The 23328-nt window shown below is 35.1% G+C and overlaps 2 protein-coding genes across 2 annotated transcripts in view; one reads left to right on the forward strand and one right to left on the reverse strand.

Annotated features, from left to right (window-relative positions):
* Positions 1-23328, reverse strand: part of LOC113398262 (uncharacterized) — a 114529-nt gene that overhangs the window by 40655 nt on the left and 50546 nt on the right. The window lies entirely within an intron of this gene.
* Positions 332-21541, forward strand: Smc6 (Structural maintenance of chromosomes 6). Its single transcript, XM_026636920.2, has 18 exons — positions 332-700; positions 1117-1275; positions 1692-1933; positions 2428-2678; positions 2801-2998; positions 3082-3275; positions 9342-9488; positions 11408-11535; positions 12022-12211; positions 12317-12488; positions 12553-12772; positions 12846-13016; positions 13658-13845; positions 14303-14471; positions 19799-19909; positions 19996-20190; positions 20268-20407; positions 21420-21541. The coding sequence occupies exons 1-18, from the start codon at positions 481-483 to the stop codon at positions 21439-21441; spliced, it is 3117 nt and encodes a 1038-aa protein (XP_026492705.2). The 5' UTR covers positions 332-480; the 3' UTR covers positions 21442-21541.

The raw sequence follows: 23328 nt of genomic DNA on the forward strand, positions 1-23328 counted from the left end.
AGTTTTATAAATTTAATTAAAAGAAAATTAAGAAAATAGTGCCTTTTGAAGGCGGCTGTATAAGATTCTCTCTCTTATTCCGTTTTACTCTACCGAGTAGAAGCACTTTCCTGCAGCGTCATCTAAAGTTCATACATTGTCGAGTGACACAATTTTTATAGGTACTTCTCCTACCCTAACCTCAACAAGTCAACAGTTGAACTGTCAAGTGAACACTCCACAGTCAAGTGTCAAATGAGTTTAAATTTACAATATTATTGAAATTTCTAAGTATCGAAAGAAAATTATTAATATAATTATTATAAAAACTCACTACGTTTTAATTGTATCTAACTACGAATTATATCGTCTTAGTTGATTTAACTTGATTAATTTACTTAAAAAAATATATACACTACTTTTTTTGTTATTTAAGAAACTAACCTCTACTTGTTTTGTTTCTTTCGTCCGAAAAATATTATGATATAATAATCAATAAATATGGAATATAACGACGTAGATGACGAAATCGATGGTTTAATACTAACTATTCAAGTAAAGAACTTTCTTTGTCATGATAATTTAATTATTGAATTACACCAAAACAATATTCATTGGGTGTTTGGCCGTAATGGTAGTGGCAAAAGTGCGATTCTTACAGCGTTAATCGTTGGTCTCGGAGGCAAGGCAGCTGCAACCAGAAGGGGCAACAATATTCAATGTATGTTTCTACTTAAAATAATATATTCTTTTTGATGAATGTAAACTTAGATATGATTTAATTTACAGTCTGAAAACCTTTGGAATACACTTTTTGAAAAAAAATCCATCATACTTAAATCAGCTTAAAACAAACTATATTAATATGAGTAATTTATTTAGTTTTTCCTACATTATATAACTATAAAATATGTTAAAATTTGTGAATGTTGTTTACATTTTTTTTTTGATATGCATAACAGTGAATGATTAAAAAAATTTGTTAATATTAGTTTATTGTTTAATGTACCTCTGTAAATAAGTAAAGAAATAATATTTTGCCAGAATAATTGCAATTTCTGATTATGCATTAATAAAAGACTCTGAGGACCATTAAAAACAACACACAGATATGTTTTAAAACATAGTTATTTTCAGCGTTCATTAAAAAAGGTTCCAACTATGCTACAATTGAAATAAAAATAAAAAATAGTACCCCCAAGTCATACAATCATGATAGATATGGAGATCATATTACTGTTATTAGAAAAATTACTACTGCTGGAGGATCAAGCTACATTGTGAAATCAGCAACAGGTAATATTTATTGTATAAGAGGTTATAGTTACAGTAGTAATTCTCTTTAAATTAAATTCAGTTAATGTGGTTGTGATATATAAATGTTATAGGTTATGGTATAAAAATTACCAGTACATTTTTTTTTCTTTACAATTTCAGGTCAAATTATATTCTTGTTGAAATATTGAGTGAGAGATTATATAATATTAAAATTTGTTTTTCATATTTGGTTTTGGTAGATACTTGACTATAGGTTTATGTTTCTTTACATTTCCAATAATCTTCATGGATTCGTAGTGTATTTTAAAACTATTAATGCATTTTATCAACTACCTTTTAAACTTTTTATTAATTTGATTCAAACTTATTAAATAACATTTTTTCGTTAGGTATTTATTTCAAAATAAAAGTCAATCACATGCCTTTATTTTCAGGAGAAGTGGTTTCAACAAAGTATGCAGAAATAAATAACATTATGTTAGCTCTTGAAATACAAGTAGACAACCCAATATCAGTGCTGAATCAGGACGAGGCGCGTTCATTTTGTTGGACTGATTCAAAGAAGTTGTTCTCCCTATTCAGAAGAGCAACTAATCTTGATTATAGCGAGAGTAATTACAACAAAGTCCTTGACAACTGTAGAATGGCTATTGCAATCAAAACTGAGAAGGACAGGGTTAGTATTTAATTCAGTAGTATTATTTTTGCTAACTCTGTAAAGTACAAATGTTGACCTTTTGCAATGAACCTGTATGATTCATGTTTTCATATGCAAGAAACTTTTTAAATTTAGTTATGAATTCTAGTCTAACACAGTTTTGTTTAAGAATATTGTATGCTTATACTATATATTCAAATACCTAAACTAAATACATTCTACATCATATAGCTGGTAGATCATTGACCATGTTAGGTCAAGTCAATAGTTTATACTTTTTATAATATGATGTAGATGCAGTTCCTTATTTTCGCGATGATTTTATTGATTGTAGAAGAACCGTTTTTAATATTGTATAGAACTCGTGAATCTTATTGTAAAGGATGGAAATCTACCTCATATGCTTCCACCAACTCACTTTGCATTATGGTGGCGTTGAAGCTTCTATCTCCGCAAAATAAGAGGGAAACCTTAGCCCAGCAGTGTGCAATTCATTAGCTGTTACTTTACAGACTTGTGCACAATTGGAGAGAGAGTATAAAAGCTGGGAAAACAAATACAGACAATTATTATCACGCAATGAAATGAAAATACAAATGAGAGATCTAAAAAAAGAGTTAGTTTGGAGTGAAATTTCTGAGTTACAACTCAAACAGCAATCCTTGAATGAACAAATCGACCTGCAAATGAGAAAATGTCAAAAAATATCAGATAAACTTTTGGCGATGGAGGAAGATTTTGAGGGCAATCGCAATATTATTGAGTAAGATTTTATAGTTATAGTTTATTTAGCTTTTGCTTTGCGAGTAGATTTCTGAGCCGTGTGTATGGAGTATATACAGGTAAAAAAGAACAAGTCTTAGGGGCACGTTGAATCAATTTCAGAACCCTAAAACAGCGTTTAGAGGAGAACGACCGAGAAAAGACATCTTTAGAGGCAGAGAAAAGGGCGATAGAGGAGGAAATTAGAAACGTGCAGACGAATCATCGCACGGCACAGCGGGCGACCGTCAAGAAGCGGGAACAGCTCGACAAAGAGACGAGGAAGATCGCCGATTTCGAGCACGAAATAAGAAACATCGAGTGAGTATCGACTGGGTTCGACGGACGTCGCGCGACGACGGCGGACGCCGGCCGACCCGACTGATGGCGACCGGCGCGTGCAGGTCCGGCGCGGAGGCGGGGCGGCGGGAGGCGCTGGAGCGGCGCGCGAGCGAGGCGCGCGAGGCGGAGCAGGCCGTGCGCGCGCGCGTGTCCACCGCCGAGCACCGCGTGGAGCAGGCCGCGGCGCAGCACGAGCGCGCGCAGGCGCTCGCCGCGCGCGAGGACGCCGAGCGCCGCGACCTGCTCGAGCGCTTCGGTGAGCCGAGCACTTCCTCGCCCTTATCGGTCACTCGGAAGCTATACATATATACACCTTTGGACGGTCATTGGCCGTGTTATGTTCGTAGCTGTATGTTGTATATTTTTATAAAGTATTTTGAATTGAGTTACATGTATTAGTATACATACTAGACATGCTGCTCAAAACTAAAATTGTGTCAGTGACGGGAAAGGGAAAGAAAGCGAAGGGGAAGTTGGTTCAGTGACTTAGCCGAGACATTCTCGCAGATGTGGCACGATATTAAAATACATTTATTTTATATATTTTTCCTCAATTGCTTTATCAGTTTTAAGTCTGCTGTTAATTTATGTCGGTATATCGGTCATTCTGCTCCCTCTTAGATAAATCTAGTAAAGCGTAAGCGAAATGGGATGGTAGTGTACATAAGTATTTTAGTACATATTAGTATCTTCCATTTTTAGTAATAGTATTTTTTTACATCAGTGCATGTAGCTCCAGAAAAAATCGAAAGAACAAATTTTTAACGAGTAAACTCAAAGATTATTTTTTGTATATATATAAGATTTTTTCTTGTATTCTTTTTATTAGGACGACACAGTTAATGAAACACAATTGAGTTTCTCTGTAAAAAGAGATTTATATGTTTAATTTTACAATAAGAAAGAATAAAATAAAATTTTGTATTTAACTACGAATTTTTACAAAAATAATATTTACATACCTGTAAAAAGAGAAACGACATTTAATGTTTATTTATTAACAATGTCTGTTCCTAAATCACAAGATACTTTATACTTTACTTTATACAATTACGAGATTGATAATATTTTTCATAATTATATTTTTTATAATTTAGTTGTCATGTCACTGCGCGTTCGATGACGGTTGATGCGCGGAATTCAAATTAAAGAATAATACATTTTTTCTTTACATCTCCCCCCCTCCGTAAAGAAAGTCAGGTGAAGATGTTTTTTCATGCACGGTCCTTAATCGTAGATAGGAGCTGGTGTTAGCTTTGAAATGTGGAAAAAAGTGGACTCTGATCTCTTATGTTCAATATTTATTTTGTAAATTGAGTTTGAAATTTTTTGTAAAATTTTGTACGGTCCAAGTTTCAATTCATCAAGCTTCTTTCGATTCAGTTTATTTCCATTTTCTATAAAAACAATATCACCGACTTTGAACTCTATATGTTTTCTATTTTTATCGTAAATTTTCTTGTTATAATTATGTGATTTGATTGTATTTTCTAAAGCTTTTTCCCTAGCCTGGATTAAATCATGGTCAGTCTTCTTCTGTTTCAGCTCATTTGGCAAAATCGTAACATCTGTACCATAAAGTAGGTATTTAGGAGCATATCCAGTAATAGTATGCTCCGTTTCATTGTATTTTTGCACACAGTTGTGGGCTATAGTCGTCCATGCCATTTTAGTGTCATGTTCATTTATCTTGCACCGGATTTTATTAACCAATGTCTGGTTTAATCTCTCATTTAAGCCATTTGAAAAAGGAGAATTCACTGCTGTAAAAATTATGGGAATATTTTTTTCATCCAAAAATCTTTTAAATTCCTTAGAATTGATACCTGGGTATTGGTCTGATAGTATTAATTCAATACCATCACTTTCTGTACAGTTTCTTATTAATTTAATGAAGTCATTAGCATTTTGAGTACTTGATGTTAGAATATACGCGTACCTGGTGAAATGATCTAATAAAAGATGTAAATATTTCTTTGTTGATCTGGAACCTCCGAAACCTCCAATGGTATCAATAGAGCATATCTGAAAAGGTTTTGTGGCGGGACCCAAGTGGGACATCAACCCATATTTAATTTGTCCTCTTGATTTATTCTTTAAGCATACTGTACAACTTTCACAGATTTTTTTTATGTTTTTAGTCATATTTTCTGCTGTATACACTGAGCTAATCATTCTCTGCATTTGTTTAATTCCTATATGCCCCAGATCTGTATGTACACTTTTCATGAAATCTATGCTAAATTCCTCTGATATAATAATTTTTTCTTTCTTCCTTACTTTTTTGTAGTAAACATTTTGTTTTTTCATTAACTTGTTTTTTCTGCATCGTATATATTCATTATTAACCTGGTCTTTTAGAATATCTTCTAGTGTTATTATATTAACTACTTTTAACTGTTCCTCTGAGTTTTCATTTGGCCCAAGTACCGGGTTTCTGCTTAGACAATCAGCTTCAATGTTGTATCTTCCTGGCGAATATTTAATTTCGAAATCATATTGTGATAAGTAGTATGTTAGATCTCCTAATTCTTCGTCTGTTCTAGATCTTATGTTCATATTTTCCAATGGTTTGTGATCAGAAAATACAGTGAATTTCCGACCTATCAATAGATGTTGCCAATACTTTACACATTCCTTAATTGCTAGACATTCCAGATAGATGGCTTTCTTCCTTTTCTGTACTTCAGTCAATTTTTTCGAAAAGTACGCTACTGGTTTTTCTTCATTGTTATTTTGTGGTTGTTTTAGTACTGCTCCTACTCCTAATATACTAGCATCTGTGTATATATGAATAGGTAGGTTTGGGTCAAAGATTGTTAATATCGGTTGAGAACATAATATTTGTTTCATTTCATTAAATGACTCCTGACATGCATCAGTCCAGTCAAAGGTTTGTCCTTTTCTCAAAAGGTTATGCAATGGTTCCAACTTAATGGCTATATTTGGCACATATTTATGATAAAAATTTATTTTTCCCAAAAATTGCCTCACATTCTTTTGAGTTTTAGGAGTCGGGAAGTTTTTTATTGATATTAAGTTATCTTTCAGTGGTCTGACTGAATTATTTTGTATTATGTGACCCAAGTATTTAACTGTATCAGCTGCAAATGTGCATTTAGAGAATTTTAGTTTTAAGCCTTCGCATTTTATTGCTTCAAAGAGTTTTTCCAAATATCTGATATGATCCGAGAAAGTTTCTGAGAAAATTAAAATATCATCTATGAAACATACTGCGAAATCTCCAAGCTTGTGTTTCCGTATTATATTACACATTATTCTCTGAAATATAGCTGGGGAGGTTTTCAAACCAAATGGCAAACAGGTCCATTGATAGTGTCCCTCCTGCGTCACAAACGCAGTTTTGTGTCTATCTGTGATACGTAAAGGAATTGACCAAAACGCTGAGTTTAGGTCCAGCGTTGAGAAAAACTTGCAATCTCTCGTCTTTAGTATTAGGTCGTCAATAAGAGGGAATGGTTGTGATTGAGGCACAACAATTTTATTTAAGTCTCGAAAGTCGATGCACAATCTTGATCTTTTGTTTTCATCTCTTTTATAAGCTAATGTGACTGGTGCTGCGAATGGGCTATATGATTCTTCTATTATATTTCTTTCCAATAATTTTGCAATTTGATCTTCAATCTCCTTCTTATCTTCTATTGTGCAACGATATGGTCTTTTGGAGCAATATTTTTCTATAAGTAGATCAATGTGTGCTTCATAACCTGTTACCTGTCCTATGTCATATTTATCCTTTGCAAACACAGACTTATATTTCGAAATTAATTTATCAATCATGGCCTGTTTTTGAAAGTCTAAATGATTTATGCAAATTTTGAACTTTTCTTCAAGTATGTCTTCATTGAAGTTTATTAAATTATCATATTTAATCTCTTTAGAGACTATATCTATTTTGTCTGTTTCCTTGGAAACTATTTCACTTCTTTTTATAGGTAATTTCTGCGTAATTTTTAAGTTTTCGTTTTGAACTAGGTAAAATTCTTTTATACAATCAAGACCCACTAAAAAATCATAATCGAAATTTTCCTTGTCTATTACGAAAACATTCATTTTTTTTTCCACATCAAAGATGGCTATATCAAGTGTTATTACTCCATTTGCCTTTTTAACGCCATTAATCGTTTTTAAATTAGTATTGTTGCAATGACTGGTTTCCTTATTTTTTATTTTTAACAATTTAGAATTTATTAACGAAACGTTAGACCCAGAGTCATAGATTCCAGACACTTCAACATTTTTATTCAGTACTAATTTCACTTTGATCAATGGCGGTACTATTAGTTTTTTGGATCTTCACACTGCAATTCACATTCCAATTCTGAATTATTAACGAGCTTTACTTGCTTTTTATCTTTTTCAGTATTTGAATTTGTTTTAAACCAGCAAGAATCTTCTGAATGATAGCGTACGCCTTTATTTAATTTTTCACAAATGCTACATTTTTTTTTCTCTGGCTTAGTATCTTCTTTCTTCTTGATAAATTTTCTTCTTGAAACTAAATGTTCTAATTTTCCAAGTTCACTAAACAAATTTTTTGTTTCTACGATTTGGTCTTTGTTGATTTTGTCTGTTATAAAATCTGGTAAGCCGGCAGCAATGATATCAATAAGAGTCCCTTCATCTATTGTTTTTCTTACCTCTAGTAAAAGTTTTTCTTTCTTTACTGCATATTCTAGTAAAGATCCTGATTGGTACTTGTAAGATAAAGCATACTTACTAGCAGTCCAACCTCTATTAGCATATGTTTCCAAAAAACATGATTTCCATTTTGACCACTCGGAATGTAAGCTAAGTTTCATCATCATGGAAGAATACCAATCAGTGCATGATTTTTCAAGAAATAATCTGAAGATTTCAATTATTTCTTCTTCTTTTACGATACTAAACCTTGTACATTCTTTTTCAAATACTTCCATCCACTGGTGTGCATTCGAACTTTTACCATCAAATTTTCCAATTACAAACTTGTCAGCTAAATTTTTAATACTTTGTTTTTCTTTGTCTTGTTGACTTTTAACAAATGTTTCCAAAATTTTCACTATGGGATCTTCTGAACACCTTTTACTACCAATAGTCATTTGTTCTTGGGTAGTTTCCTCTAAAAATTGATCCTGAAACATCATGTTTCCATCCTCATCAAAATATGTTTGTAGTATATCCTGTGTTGTTTTTATCCAAACACTTCTAGTTTGATATCTTTTCTTTAATGTATTTTTCACGGTAAAGAAGGTTTTCGAGGTTTGGATATGTTTGTGAAGTGATACTGCTTGATATTCTTCAGGCATAACGAAAACTTTTCCATCTTTTGTGGCAATTGCGGTTATGGCGATATAGTTTGACTTTCCGTCTATTGATGGTTTAATTTCAAATGTAAACTTCAACGACTCCATTTTTTTACAATAAATGTCGTTTTATAAGATTTTTTCTTGTATTCTTTTTATTAGGACGACACAGTTAATGAAACACAATTGAGTTTCTCTGTAAAAAGAGATTTATATGTTTAATTTTACAATAAGAAAGAATAAAATAAAATTTTGTATTTAACTACGAATTTTTACAAAAATAATATTTACATACCTGTAAAAAGAGAAACGACATTTAATGTTTATTTATTAACAATGTCTGTTCCTAAATCACAAGATACTTTATACTTTACTTTATACAATTACGAGATTGATAATATTTTTCATAATTATATTTTTTATAATTTAGTTGTCATGTCACTGCGCGTTCGATGACGGTTGATGCGCGGAATTCAAATTAAAGAATAATACATTTTTTCTTTACATATATTATTTAGAAGTTTCTAAAATAGATAGCAAATATAGCTGATAATGCTGATAGCATTATATATGACTAAGGATTTTTACTATTACATAAATTTCAACCAAACAGAGTTGTTATAGTATCTCTTTCATTTTTTGGGTATGTAAGTGGAAAGCACCCTGCACGTTTGCTAACGGTAATTAAATTTATATTTGGACATTTTTTTTCAGTTTTTGTTAATCAAAAGATGATTTTAAGACAATAGTTTTCGAAATAGATACCTAAATACCTAAGATCAAACTAGAGTGATTGTGTGAGTCGTTTATTGCAAATATTCCTTACACTACGACATATACAATACATTGATTCGTAATACAATAATACAATAACATCGGTTGCAAAATTGTAACTTAAGTAAACCGTTTTTAATAATCAGTTTTAAGTAATTGACCTCTAAAAGGCAACAGAGCGCTAATAGAACAGAAACGGTGACATTGCAACGATAATCAGTGTCGGTATCGCGCTCGCGCAGAGAAGCTGCGACGGAGCCAGCAGGAGCTGAGGTCGCGCCACGGCGACCCGCTGGCGGCGTGGGGCGAGCACGTGGGCGCGCTGCGGCGCCGCGTGCAGCAGGCCGTCGAGCGCCGCCAGTTCAGCCAGCCGCCCCTCGGGCCCGTGGGTGAGCGCCATTCGCACTAGCTCCCCATCGCCAACGCGTCGCCAGCCTTGGAAACTAAGACCGTCCTGTGGTTACACTGGCTCACTCTCCTTTCAAACCGCAACACAAAAATACTACGTTAAACTACTTCTTGTCGGTAGAATATGTGATGAGCACACGAGTCATGTGCCCTCGTTAATTACTTCACTCGGTAACTCAGCACGGAATATTACAATAAAAAGATTGATGTTTATTAGAAAAGTAACTGGTAAGTAGGAGAAGAGATAATTTTTTGCTTCTATACGTTTCCTCGATACTACTTTCATTGTCAATGTCCTACCAAACTTAAGATTTTCGGCCTTACTCACCATCATATTTAAATCAAGCGGAAAAACCGACGTTTTATAATATTAGTAAGGATTACTTCTTAGTAGGGTAGACTGGGTACGGTTGTGACAGTCGCAATATTAGCAAAACCAAAAGGAATACGGGGGAGGTGTAACGGGGAGAGGGGAACGTCGTGCGAGTCTGAACGTGTTTCACATCGTTTTGTAAGGCGATGCGCGACGTTGACGTTAGCAGAGGCCCTCATTACTTTTTAACGGTCAAAATTAAGTATTTTTATTCGATTTCTGTTTGTGATTGTTGTAATATGTGTACAGATACAGTAATTAATTGTCTTTCTCATTATTAGTGAACGTTCGTATGGAATTTTTTAAGTTAGAAACATGAAACTTTATTTTTGGGATACTGATGAAAAAGAAGTAGATACTTATTTAAGTGTTTCTGCATATTCTACCCCTACGGGGGTGATATAAGGGTTGAAAGTTTGTATACCTACTACCTACCTACCTACCTACCGATTAAAAATGTGTTTATTCGCATTTAAGCGTTTCTGGATATTCTACCCTAAGGACTGACATACACACCGATGTGGTATACAAAGAGGTATTACATTATCGTAACATTTTAAGTTTATATTATAAATATGTTCATATTCTACGCGGGCAATGCCGCGAGTAACAGCTAGTAACTGATAAAGAAAAACCTGAACGAAGAAAAAGGGAAAAATAAAGGAAAAGGAAAAAACAAAGAGAGAAAACGGAAGACATCGCCACCGTCATCAGGTGAAGAAGAGTATTTTTGTCTAGTGTGCATTGGTGCATATTCCGATAGTAAGCCTGGTGAAACATGGATAAAGTGCCAAGGAAAATGTGAGCTCTGGTCACATTTAGAGTACACTGATGGTAGTCGCCATTACATATGCCATAACTGTGATGACTCTGACTGATGATTGATCTCCAATATATTATTTTCTTTTGTTATGCTGTATGCTGATACAATACACAAATGTTATTTTTTTTATTTAGTTAATATTTTGACGTTTTGTATAATTATAATATTTTAGTTAGGATTTTGTACTGATTGTAATTTATGTCTGATTAAAGTATTCATTATAAGCAAGCAGATTGCTATATGATGATTTGTTATAATAGATGTACCTAGACTCTAAATTGCCTTATAAAAACTAAATGTACCTGTGTTACGTAATGGTAATTACTTAAAAAAAATACATGTTGTGCAATAAAAGTGATTGATGACCATTCTGGTGTATTTTTGAACCTGTCACTACAGAACCCAAGTTCTGTCACAACCGCCCCTGGGATGTGGTCGGTTGTGACATATTTTTTTTTTCTAACTTGCTCATGTGAGTTAACCATAGTACTTAGAAATCCATTTTTTTGTATTTATACGTAGGTAAAAGTACTCTATATATAAAAAAAACCCTATTTTGTATAGTTTACTGCTACACTAGCAAAATTATTGGTCGTCGAATGAAAATTGTCACAACCGTACCCAGTCTACCCTACTTATACAAATATAGACATTTAAAGCTTTAGATAATTATTATTTGTTACTAAATGTTTTAATTTTTCTAGGTTACTATTTACGTTTAAAAGATCAAAAATGGGGAAATGCCCTTGAACATATTATAAGTAATATGAAAACAACTTTCTGCGTGAACAGTCCAGAAGATTCCAGAAAACTTTTTGAGATTATGCAGGAGGTACGATAGCTGTACTTATATCAAAATCGTTTTCTTTTGTTAAAACAGATGAAATCTTTATAAACACCCTAAGGCAAATCTTTGTCTCAGAAACCTTTGGTTCAGGATTTACAACCACTACAAAATCAAAGCGATGCTCCATAATCAAGGGAACTACCGACTGACCGACGTTTAGTTGTACGAAACGTAGAAACACGATTATACAAAATATAACTCACTCTAAAAGTAGTTCGCTGGTTTAGTGTCTAGTTTATAAGAGCGAAGGGCTCGAAGACCCGGGTTTAATACCTGGGTCGGTCCGTTACAAAAGTTATTGTATTTTATCTTCTTGTTGTTTTTCTCATGTTCTCTTTCTTGATGTGACTGTACTATCGCATCGTGAGTGTGCCCTTGTATTTGCACACAATCTTATGCACTTGTGATCTTCATATATAAAAATATATGTTGTCATCGTAATCATAACAGTAACGAACATTATAATATCAGGTATATGGAAACAAGCCAAAGCCGAGTGTGACGTGCAGTCGATTCCTGCCGAAGCGACATGACGTGTCTCGGCGCCGCGTGCAAGCGCATCCCTGCGCGCTCGACATGCTCGACATAGAGAATCCCGTCATCGCCAACTTTCTCATCGACAACCTCAGCCTCGAGACCGTGCTGCTCGTGCCGGATCAAGGTGAGTAGCGAGTCGGTCGAGGAACTCATCGAACCTCAACGGCGTCCCCGGTCAGGCTACTCTCGAACTAGTCGATGTTATATACATTCGGTTGCGAACTCGCAGAGGAAGCGATCCGCCAGGCCGACACGGAAGCAAATGTGCCGCTGAACTGCAGCAAGATAGTCACCGAGGACTGCATGGAGTTCTATCCCGCCCCAAACTACCGCAGCTACGGAGGAGATCCCCGCCGACTCGGCCACCACTACCTGCACCTCAGCACGGAGGACGGCGAACGGTGCGTACGGGCCGGCCGGCGCGGAGCCCGGCCGCCGGCCCCGACTGACCGCCCCTCCCCGCAGGCGGCTGCGCGAGGCGGTGGCGCGCGCGGAGGAGGCGCTGCGCTCGCAGACGGAGCGCGCGCGGGCGGCGCGGGGCGAGGAGCAGCGCGCGGCGCGGGAGGCGCGCGAGGCGGGCGCGGGGCTGCAGGCGCTGCTGGCCGCGCGCCTCGAGCGCGAGCGCGAGCTGCGCGCGGCCGAGCGCGCGCGCGACCTGCACCGCAGCCCGCAGCACGACGAGCTGGTGAGCCCCACCGTGAACGTATGTCTCGTCGGCGCTACGTATCTCCTCGTATGTGACCTCGAGGTATTTTCAGGAAAAGGAACTCGACGTGACTAAGCAGATCGTGGAAACTCTCCGAGTAGAATTGAAGGAAACCTCGACGGCGGAGAACATATATGTGCAAAAAATTGGCGAGCACGAGGCAAAATTGAGGCAGATCAAAACGAAACTCGCCGACCTCACTGATGTCTCTAGAAAACTTTATGTGAGTTTGATCTGCCTATTGTCTATATTTAGCTCAATGCGATTGTAGGCTTTAGAGACTACTTTAGAGTTTTCGAAGTGATGACTTCTTATGAGACGTTAACCGCTTCGTTACGTAACGCGTAACGGTGCCAGTCTGTCTGGCTTCCCTTTCTCTTACGCATACGGCAGCTCCTCCTCTCTCACTCTAACCCACTGCGCTAAACGCAAAAAAATGTGTTTATTTACGACATTACTTTAGAAAACTCTAAAATTATCAGTGTTTTTCTACCATATTGTGCATGAATTGTACATATAAACGTTCCTCTTGAATCAAACTATCTATTAAAAAAACCGTATCCGTAAAGTCCGTTGTGTAATTTTAAAGATCTAAGCATGCACAGGGACAGACAGCGATAAGCGACTTTGTTTTGTACTATGTAATGATAAATAATGTCATCGATTAGGATCGATTGACTTAAAGTAAAAATGCGACAATATTATATAGACAGGATAGTCCGGTCAAGACATTCAAACTTACCCCTATTTTTTGAGCCAACTTGACCGGACTAGGTGTTTTATTTCATTTCAAAGTTCGAGCGCTCTTAATAAAATACTCTATTCACCAATTGCCTTTATATATATTTTATAATATTGCTACAGGAAGAAATCACTCGGGAACAGTCTAAGGTCGATAATAGAGAGGCTAAACGTCAAAATTATGAACGTATATTGAAAGAGCATCAAGATGGTCTCGTTCAGATCAGAGATCAATCGACGCAACAGGAAGCCAATATATCAGAGAAGGTCAACAAAGCCCTCGCCACCGGAACCAGGGTCGATAATCCAAGGTTAGTCGTGACCATACAAACAGTATATATTACAAATTCAAGTTACTATTAAGACTAACTATTTTCTAACACTGAATGACCAGATCATTAACACAGCACCTTCTTCAGTTCATCCATTCGGCTATTCTATTAGAATATAATAATAACATAGTATTGCTGTGTTATTGGGGTATAGAAAGGTATCCCAGTGTAAGGTGCGCTACAGTACACATGACACCATTTACCCGGTGATTCTTCCGGTAATTTTTATGTATAAGTTTGTTTGGTTTCGTAACTTTATCACTTAAATTACACTACAAAAATTCACTGGGTAACGATTGCTGTGGATATTATATATTAATACAACTCTCTCATGGTCGGCGTATTGTTTTCTGTGTCACTAACCCTTCATAGGAATATTTTCTGGTGGGTTGGTTTCTACGACTAATCACAACAGCATCACTATCATTATCATCAGGGATCGGAGAACTATACAAGAGTTGCTGCAAGAAACGAGAATAAAACTGAAAGCCGTCGACAGTCTGACGCTGGACATGGAAACAGTGAGCACGGAGATGGCTCGTGCGGAAGAGGAATATACAAATCTCAAAGAATTGCTCACGAAGTTTAGCGAGCTCATTGAAGAGGTGAGTTCATCGGTCACAATCGAAATAAATTTTACCTAAGTACGCTATTAAAAGTACACGATTCTGCATTTAAAAAATAAATTAAACATAATGTTTCAGCCGGAGCAGAATATAGATTGTACTTAAAATAATTGGCAATTAATCCTTCTTCGACTCTTTTGTTTGCATCATAAATCAAAATCAAAATATACTTTATTCAAGTAGGCTTTTATAAGCACTTTTGAATCATCATTTAACAAACTATTTAAAGTAAACCGGTTAATACCGGTTCGGAATGTAGATTCTACCGAGAAGAACGGGCAAGAAACTCAGTAGTTGCTCTTTTTCAACATCTGAAAATACAGTCATGTTAGTTAAACACAATTATATATGTATGTTATGTCTCCTGCCTGGAAGGCAACAAGCATCAACTCCATGCTTTTTTATCATCAATATAATCTTGTATCGAATAATATGCCTTCTTTACCAATGTATTTTTTACAATTGACTTGAATCTATGAAACGGCAAAGTTAAAAATGTCTGCGGAATTTTATTAAAGAAGCGGATACCGTGCCCCAAGAATGATTTATTGACTTTGCGGAGTCGGAAACTTGGCGTTCTAAGCTTATCCTTACTTCTTGTGCACATACAATGATTATCACTGATTTTATCAGTGATCAATGCTACTGTACACAATATACATAAAATTGTTGTAAATACATTGTGACGCAACAGTGAGTATTCCTACTATGTTAAAAACATCCCGAAGAGAGTCTCTAGCTCCAAGATCTAGACACGCGGTAGCCTGTCAGCCAAGTTCAAGTAACAGAACTGGCGAGCAGCACTGTGCGTAATATTACACGAACCATTTGGAGCCACTTTTCTACACTAATACTATTTCTATACTACACTCCTCATAACTCAAAAACTATTTGACATAAACGTGTCAAATTTGGCTCATATGTTGAGACTCGTGAGATACATATGTGTTCCAAATTTAATAAACGCATCTCAAACGGTTATTTAGATATTAACGTCTAAAAATCGTCAAATTTATCACTGACTGACCTATAGATCAAAACTATAACCTACTTCCAGGCGACCTAGAAAGTTCAAATTTGGCATGCTGGTAGATAATTAGGCCAATATAAAGTGGAACTGAAACTGGTAAATTTTTATTATTTTATTATAATTTTTCATTTTATTGGGTCTATTAGGTTTAAAGAATTTATTATCTACAAAGACATACATTGTCACTTATGTGATAACAATAAATTACAGTTATGTTCACTTGCAGTTCATCGTCGTAGCCATTATATGTAATATTATATATATAATATATATGTATAATTGTAGGTACGTATACAAAACAAAATTTACAAGCAACAAACAAAACAATAATCAAGTATAATTTATATGTTTAACTTTGTCCCACCTCACACACTCAAATTAAATTTAATTGTTTTATAATAAATTAGATCTAGTTATTATTCAATAAATAATCTGATAATTGTTTTTTAAATGTATGTAATGAGTCAACATTTTTTATGTATGAGGGTATACTGTTATATAGCCGCGCTCCGTTTGTTGTTATCATTGTTCTTCCGTATGACGTGCGATGTTTCGGTACGATTATGTAGCTAGCCCGTCGACTGCTGCGATCGAAAACTTGGTTTTGTTTAGTGAACGAAAGATTTGTATGGATAATCGTATTAAAATATTTTCGAATAAATATGCAGGTATTGTATTTATGTAAATTTTTTATGTTCATTAATTTAGTTTCATCGTATATTTTGGCAGTTGGTGTTAGGAAGTGAAAATTGAAAAGTAATTTTATGATTATATTTTGTTGGTATTGCAATTTATTTATTTGAGATTTTGCTGCGGTTCCCAATATATCTATAAGATATAGCAGGTGTAGTTTAACTAAGGCATTGTAAATTGTATATCTTAGTGTACGAGGGATGCATTTTGTAATATTACCGAGTGAGCCGCGCAGTGATATTAATTTTGCTTTAATATGCCGTAAATGAGTATTCCAATTTAGTTGACTGTCAATGTAAAGACCGAGATATTTTTCATGAGTTTTCTGTTGGATGGGTTCATTATTAATTGTAAGGGGGGAAAATTCGGGTAATTGTTTATTTTTGGCTTTAAAAATTACATAGGATGTTTTTTTTATATTGATGGTTAATAAATTATATTGGAACCAGTTAAACAAAGTGTTAAGGTCCTCCTGAGCTTTAGATATTGTGTCTTGAATATAAGTTCCAAAATAAAACAAAGACGTGTCGTCTGCGTACAAAGTAATATGTCCATGTAAGCTCAGTTCAAAGATGTTATTTATATATGTAATAAACAGGAGAGGCCCGAGTATTGATCCCTGTGGGATTCCGCAGGTAATGGGTAACGCGTCGCTTTGGACTCTGTCCGACTTTACTATTTGAGTTCTGTCTGTAAGGTACGATTCAAATATTTTTAGTGCTTTGCCAGTGACACCTATGGCCTCTAGCTTTTTTAAAAGTAGCTGATGACTTACTGTGTCAAAGGCCTTTTTGAGGTCGATAAAGATACCTAGAACTATATTTTTCCGATCAATATTTAGTTTTAATTTGGTTACAAGGTCAATTGTAGCCGTAGTTGTATTACTTCTGGGCCATAAAAGGTACTGACTACTAGAAATAAGTTTATATAATTTTGTAATCTTGTATGTAAAACTTTTTCTAATATTTTTGACAAGACTGGGAGTACTGATATGGGTCTATAGTTACCTGGGGCTGTATTGAATCCCGATTTATAAATTGGCGTAACCTTAGCAACTTTCTGTGTATTTGGAAATATACCGTCACATATTAGTCCGTTGAAATATTTAGTCAGATTTTTACATATTAAATTTCTTATGGATTTAATAGCTTTTGTACTTATTCCATCAAAACCAAAACTACAACTTGAGTCCAGTTTATCAATGATGTTTAAGATTTCTTTTTCAGTACATGGTGCAAATCATGAAATAGAATTTTTTGATCGAGTAATTTGAGGCATAGCATGCTGGAAATTGTCATGGTAATGGTCAGGTATACATTCAGCGAGCTGTGGCCCGATCTTCGCGAAATATTCGTTAAATGTTTGACATATGGTATAAGGATCTGTTACTACTTGAGAACCAATTTCAAGTTTAGTAGGAAGACTATTGCAAGTGAATTTATTAGCTGCTAGTGTATTAACTACAGACCATATTTTTTTTGTTTCTTACTACATTTAGTAAATTCTTTAAAATGGTATCGATCTTTTGTGTCTTGAATTAATTTAGCTACAAGTTATCTTTACTCGATGAAATCTTCCTTCAATGACTCCTCATGCAAATTGTCTTTATATCTTACCCACAGCAGGTTTCTTTCATTGATCTCAGAAATTATTCTTCTATTTATCCAATCTTTCTGTGGTGGATTTAGGATTTTGGTTTTCCATACCTTGCTCATATTTACGCATAGCTGTATCTCTTTCTCAAGCTGTGTATAGTTACTATTTGTTAATTTTGAAATCTTTTGTTCGATATTATTATAGTATTTAGAGTAATCTATAGCCTCATACTGGCTATATGTTTTAGGAGGTGGCTTTATTTTATTTATTTCCACATATATTTGCCTATGGTCGTATAGGGGAGAATTAATGAGTATCATATTAAAAGTATCATCGGCTAAGTTATTGCTCACATGGTCCAGTATCGATTTTCTTGTTTAACATTCTCTTGTAAAATAGGACTTCTTAACTCTATTGATAATTTTGTAACCAGTTCCTTTTAGAACCTCTTTGTATCGTTTTAATTTCCGATCTTTCTCCAACTAGTCTATATTAAAATCTCCAAATACTATTGCTCTACGTCTTGATTCTAGTTGTGACTCATACTCGTCAAAAAAGTTCTCGTTGATATTACCAGGATTATAGATAATCCAATTTTACCCATAATTTTACCCATAAAAAGATAATTGTTTTTTCCGACGTATTTGCTGTGCGATAAACTATGTTTTAAATCGTTATGGATAAATGCTGACACACCACCGCCGTCCGCATCGTCCCGATTATTGTAGTGATGAGTGTAGTTAGGGAGCTGAAGCTGCAATGTTTGTTTTTCTGTACTTATCCATGTTTCTGTTAGCAAAATGACGTGTATAGTGTTTGGTATAGCACGAATGATACATTTTAGCTCGTCAAATTTCCCTTTCTTATGAATACTGCGAGTATTTAAGTACAGAAAAGATAAACGAGCCCTACTTGATGGAAAATCTTGATAATTGTCTATATTTAAAGTATTTGGTATATACGGCGAGTCAGTGATGTTCAGTTTTTTGAACCGACTTTTACTATAGTTGGTCTTCCATTTATGTATTTTATGGTGAGTCCGGTTTCTCCTTTTTCTTCTCGTAGCTTAAGTTCATTTTTAACAGTAACCAGAAATTTTTGCTGCGCAGGAGTTTTATCAGAGTACATTTTAATATCGCGAGTAAGCTTTTCTTTATTCCGAAGCAGTGCTTTCGCTGGCCCCTGTACTTCAAAGCAAACCTTAATTTTACGGGATTTCTTTGGGTTGAGTTTGCCAACTCCGAAGATGATTACGGAATATTTATGCCAAGTGAAGAGATGACATTTAGAACATCGGTTTCGTCTTTCAACTTTCTTTCCTCTGGTTGAGAACATTTTGGCTCGGGAAGACCTACAAGAATAATGTTTTTCTCCCTGTTGTTGCGACTTTGTACTTCCTTAGTAATTTGTTCAAAGAGGTTGAGCTTGTTCTGCGAGTTACTTGATGTTTCAGTTGACTACTGTAACTGAATTACTTCGGTCTCAAGTGATGTTATTTTATTTTGACCAATAACAATCGACTCATCTAACTTTGTCAAATGGCATTTAATTTTCTCTTGGTCTGATAGCAGAGGGGCAGTAGATAATTTCATTTCATTAATTTGATCGATAACGCCATCTACCTTGTTTTGCACAGTATTCAAATTTTGTTCAGTAGTTGTCTTTATATCGGATAGTTGAGTCTTCATATCTGAAATACTATTGATTTTTGTTGATCTGCTCATTCAAGTTCACATATTTTTCTAATAATGAGCTGATGCAGGTCATTTCAGATCGCATTTCTGAAAGTTCTTTAGAGCATTGAGTCAGTTGTTCATTTTCATGTTCATTTATAGATGAAAGTAAACTATTAAAAACATGAATAGAAGAAATTTTGGATGTTTAAATCCAACTGATTCGGCAATCGCTACCATACCGTTGTCGTCAATAAGGAACGTGTTTTATTTTAAGGTTTGTATACATATAAAAAGAGATAAAACATTTTCAGACGCAATCTTCCATCGATGCTCGCTTAAAGTTCTGCTACCAACTGGAGATACAGATTACACGCCGGGTGCAGTTCTGTTTCGGGTCCATTCTGGCCGCGCACGGCTACAACGTAAGTATACGAGAGCGTCACGGAGGACACTCACCCCCCCCCCCCCCCCCCCGCGCGACTGCGAGTGACCGCCCTCCCCGCCGCAGGGCCGCATCGAGGTGAAGCACTCGTCGGGCGAGCTGACGCTGCAGCTGTCGGGGCGCGACGGCTCGCGGCGCACGCAGGGCGCGGCCGCGCTGTCGGGCGGCGAGCGCTCCTACTGCACCGTGGCGCTGCTGCTTGCGCTCTGGGAGTGCGTCGAGCTGCCCTTCTACTTCCTCGACGAGTTCGACGTGTTCACGGTGAGGTCGCGCCCCGCAACACGCTCACCTCCTCCCCGTCCTGATACGTGCGTGTGACGACCCGTTCCGCTCCGCAGGACGCCGACAACCGCAGGATCATGATTGAACTACTGCTGGACTTTGCGCGCCGGCACCCATCGCGCCAGTTCGTGTTCCTGGCGCCGGAGCTGCCGCACGCGCGCGCGATGACGTCGGAGAGGCCTCTGGAGCTGCACCGGTGGGTTCACGCAGGTGTTGCATATCGATAGTCCACTATCGATAGACAATCTCTCGATAGTATTGCCACGTGTCAATACTATCGACAGCTCCCCATGAGAAATACTATTGTTACTACTATCGGTATTGCAAAAACCATTACGATTAACCCAAACTATTGATATTATCGATAGTTTTGTGCTATCGATAGTCAGTTATTTTTCGATAGAATAACTTTCTCAAGATACCTTATTTAGTAGTCGTAACGACCCTATATTTTAATAAGTTTAATTAAATTCGTAGTAGTAGAGTATAAGAATTAATACATTTGGTACTTTTTCTTCGATTTATGAAAAAGCTGTAAAGTATACCCTCAAGTTTAAAAATTGTGTGTGATGTAGAAGTGTAGAATTTATATAATTACTTACGACCGTCGATGTCCAAAGACGCGTTTAGAAAAATAAAAATATTCAATGACAAATCAGGGTCTCTATTCAAGAAATATTAAAGAGATTTTGACTTTGTCATTATCATTTTCTCAAAATTCATTCACTGACTATCGATAGTCCAAAACCATCGCTGTTGCCAATAGCATTGCTAACCGAGAGCTATCGATATTATCGATACCCTGAATAGTTTTCGAAGTCAACTATCGATAGTTCTGCATAGACTCACGCGTGCGACATCGTTCGACATTCGTATGAACAAAATCGCCTTGAACGACTGCGTTTTATTTATACAAGTTACATAAAGGATGGTCCTCTGATCTTTGCCAACGATGATTACCGACATGCCTTTCGCCTTCCAGGCATTCTGAACCTTTTGATACACGGAGTACCCATTACATAGTTATTTATGCTCTAAAAGTGTAGAAAAGGGTAACATGTATTAGAACAGAAATAGGCCATAATTTCTAATATAAAAGCTTTAACCGAGGCGCTTTAAACTAATCAATGCGTCACGTAATTATTTTATTATCAAAATACATAACAGTGAAGGAAAGCATTTTTTAAATTAATAATTATTTGTTTCAGATTGGAGGACCCCCGGCCATAACTTGTTTGTAATTGTGAATGTCATTAAATCTACAAGATTATATTTTGTGTCGATTTGTTTTTTTATTTTCTTTTTAAATAAAAGATCAATTAATCATCAACACCATTTATTACTCGCCATCACATTCAAGTACATAAAACGCGATCAATTTCAATGCATATTTATTGCACAAGTGACGACAAATAGTAGCAATTAGCATGGCTTCCTTTTTTTTACCTCATGAGATCATACACACTTTTACTGAAATACAATTGAAAAAGGTACTATTTTTTATATTCGTTTCAATAAATTGATATAAAAATAGCTTATTACTAAGGCAACTTAAACTAAGAATATAGTTAAATTATTTTGATGTAAAGTAACAAATTTAAGTCTTATTTATAAGGCGAATCGCCTTAGGAGATAAGCGTAATCGTTCAACTTAATTCTAAATCTACTTAAGAAGCGATACCCGGCTCTCGATTTCGACACACACTTGCACTACAAATATACATCACTGTAGCAAGCTTCGAGACGGAGCTCGCTAATACAATACGGATAACACCATTTACTATTCACAGATAACATAGGAAGTGATAGATTAAATTCATTAAATTATCTTAATCTTTAACAAATTATTGTTATAAGTTCAACGATTTCAACGCTTAGAATATTTCATAAGCCAAGTAGCAGATTTACTAAATACTAAGTCTATTATCGGTTAAATAAAGGCTATTTCAACTTGATATGTCAAATTAATTTATACATGTAATTTTTATTTTTGCTATCTATGAATGGTAATAATCGCTGCATTCATTTTATTATTAAATATTCTTTATATGCTATAAAAAATAGTGTAATATACACATAGGTGTTACTTTTTGTGAAGTAAAAGATTAAAACAATAAAGTCACGAATTATTCGCTTATAGTATTGCTTCTAACAGAGGGATTTGAAGCAAATATATAATGTTAATCAATGTAGTCCACAAACTTTTTTATTACATATCTGTAAATTAATATACAATGATTCATTACTCTGGACCTGTCGCAATAAATATTTCAATTAGATGTCATTAATTATACTTAAAAGTACACAGATAACTCTGCAATCAGATTGTTTAGCAAAACAGTCTTTGGTTATAATTTAGTTGAAATTTTAACAGTAGACGCACGAGTCTCCGTCAGTCTCTTACATATTATCAATCCACAGTACAATAACGTTAGTAATAATTTATATTATATTTATTTATTTACATTTTATTTCGAGTGCAACTCATTAGTTTAATCTTCAGTATTTAACTAGGACATGGCTTCAAAGCGATTTCTTAAATAAAATTAGATTTTTATTTTATAGAAAAATCCATATTAACGTTACTGATTTAAAATAATTACATAAATGTTAAACACTAATAAACAATATATTAGCGATTATAAACGATTACATTCACTTTAATCCATTTTTGTATCTTCACAAACATTACATGTAATGCACATAAAATGCAAGATATTGTAATAACACTGATAATAATTAATTAATCGAATATATAACTAATTTTACAAATTTACGACATTTTCTGGAATGTTCAAAATGCAAAATATATTTTATTGATAGATTGAGAATTGCCAGTGAAAACTATTTAAGAAATATTTTACAGAACAAAAATAGCATCTCTATAAAGGTGATTTTTAATGTAATTTTAAATTAAATTTTTTTTATTTTTAATCTTAAATAAAGTAAAAATATTTGTTGTGTATGAAATACGTAGGAATCGTAAGAAATACTGCAGTGAAGGAAACATATTTATAAAACATTTGAATGATGAAAGTATGATTTTCTTCATTAAACTACGCGCGCTTTTTTATTCAAAACAAATCACCTGGCCTGACCTAAACATGCAAAATTAAT

The sequence above is a fragment of the Vanessa tameamea genome, chromosome 2 (genome assembly GCF_037043105.1).
Source record: "Vanessa tameamea isolate UH-Manoa-2023 chromosome 2, ilVanTame1 primary haplotype, whole genome shotgun sequence".
In the NCBI taxonomy this organism is placed as follows: Eukaryota; Metazoa; Arthropoda; class Insecta; order Lepidoptera; family Nymphalidae; genus Vanessa; species Vanessa tameamea.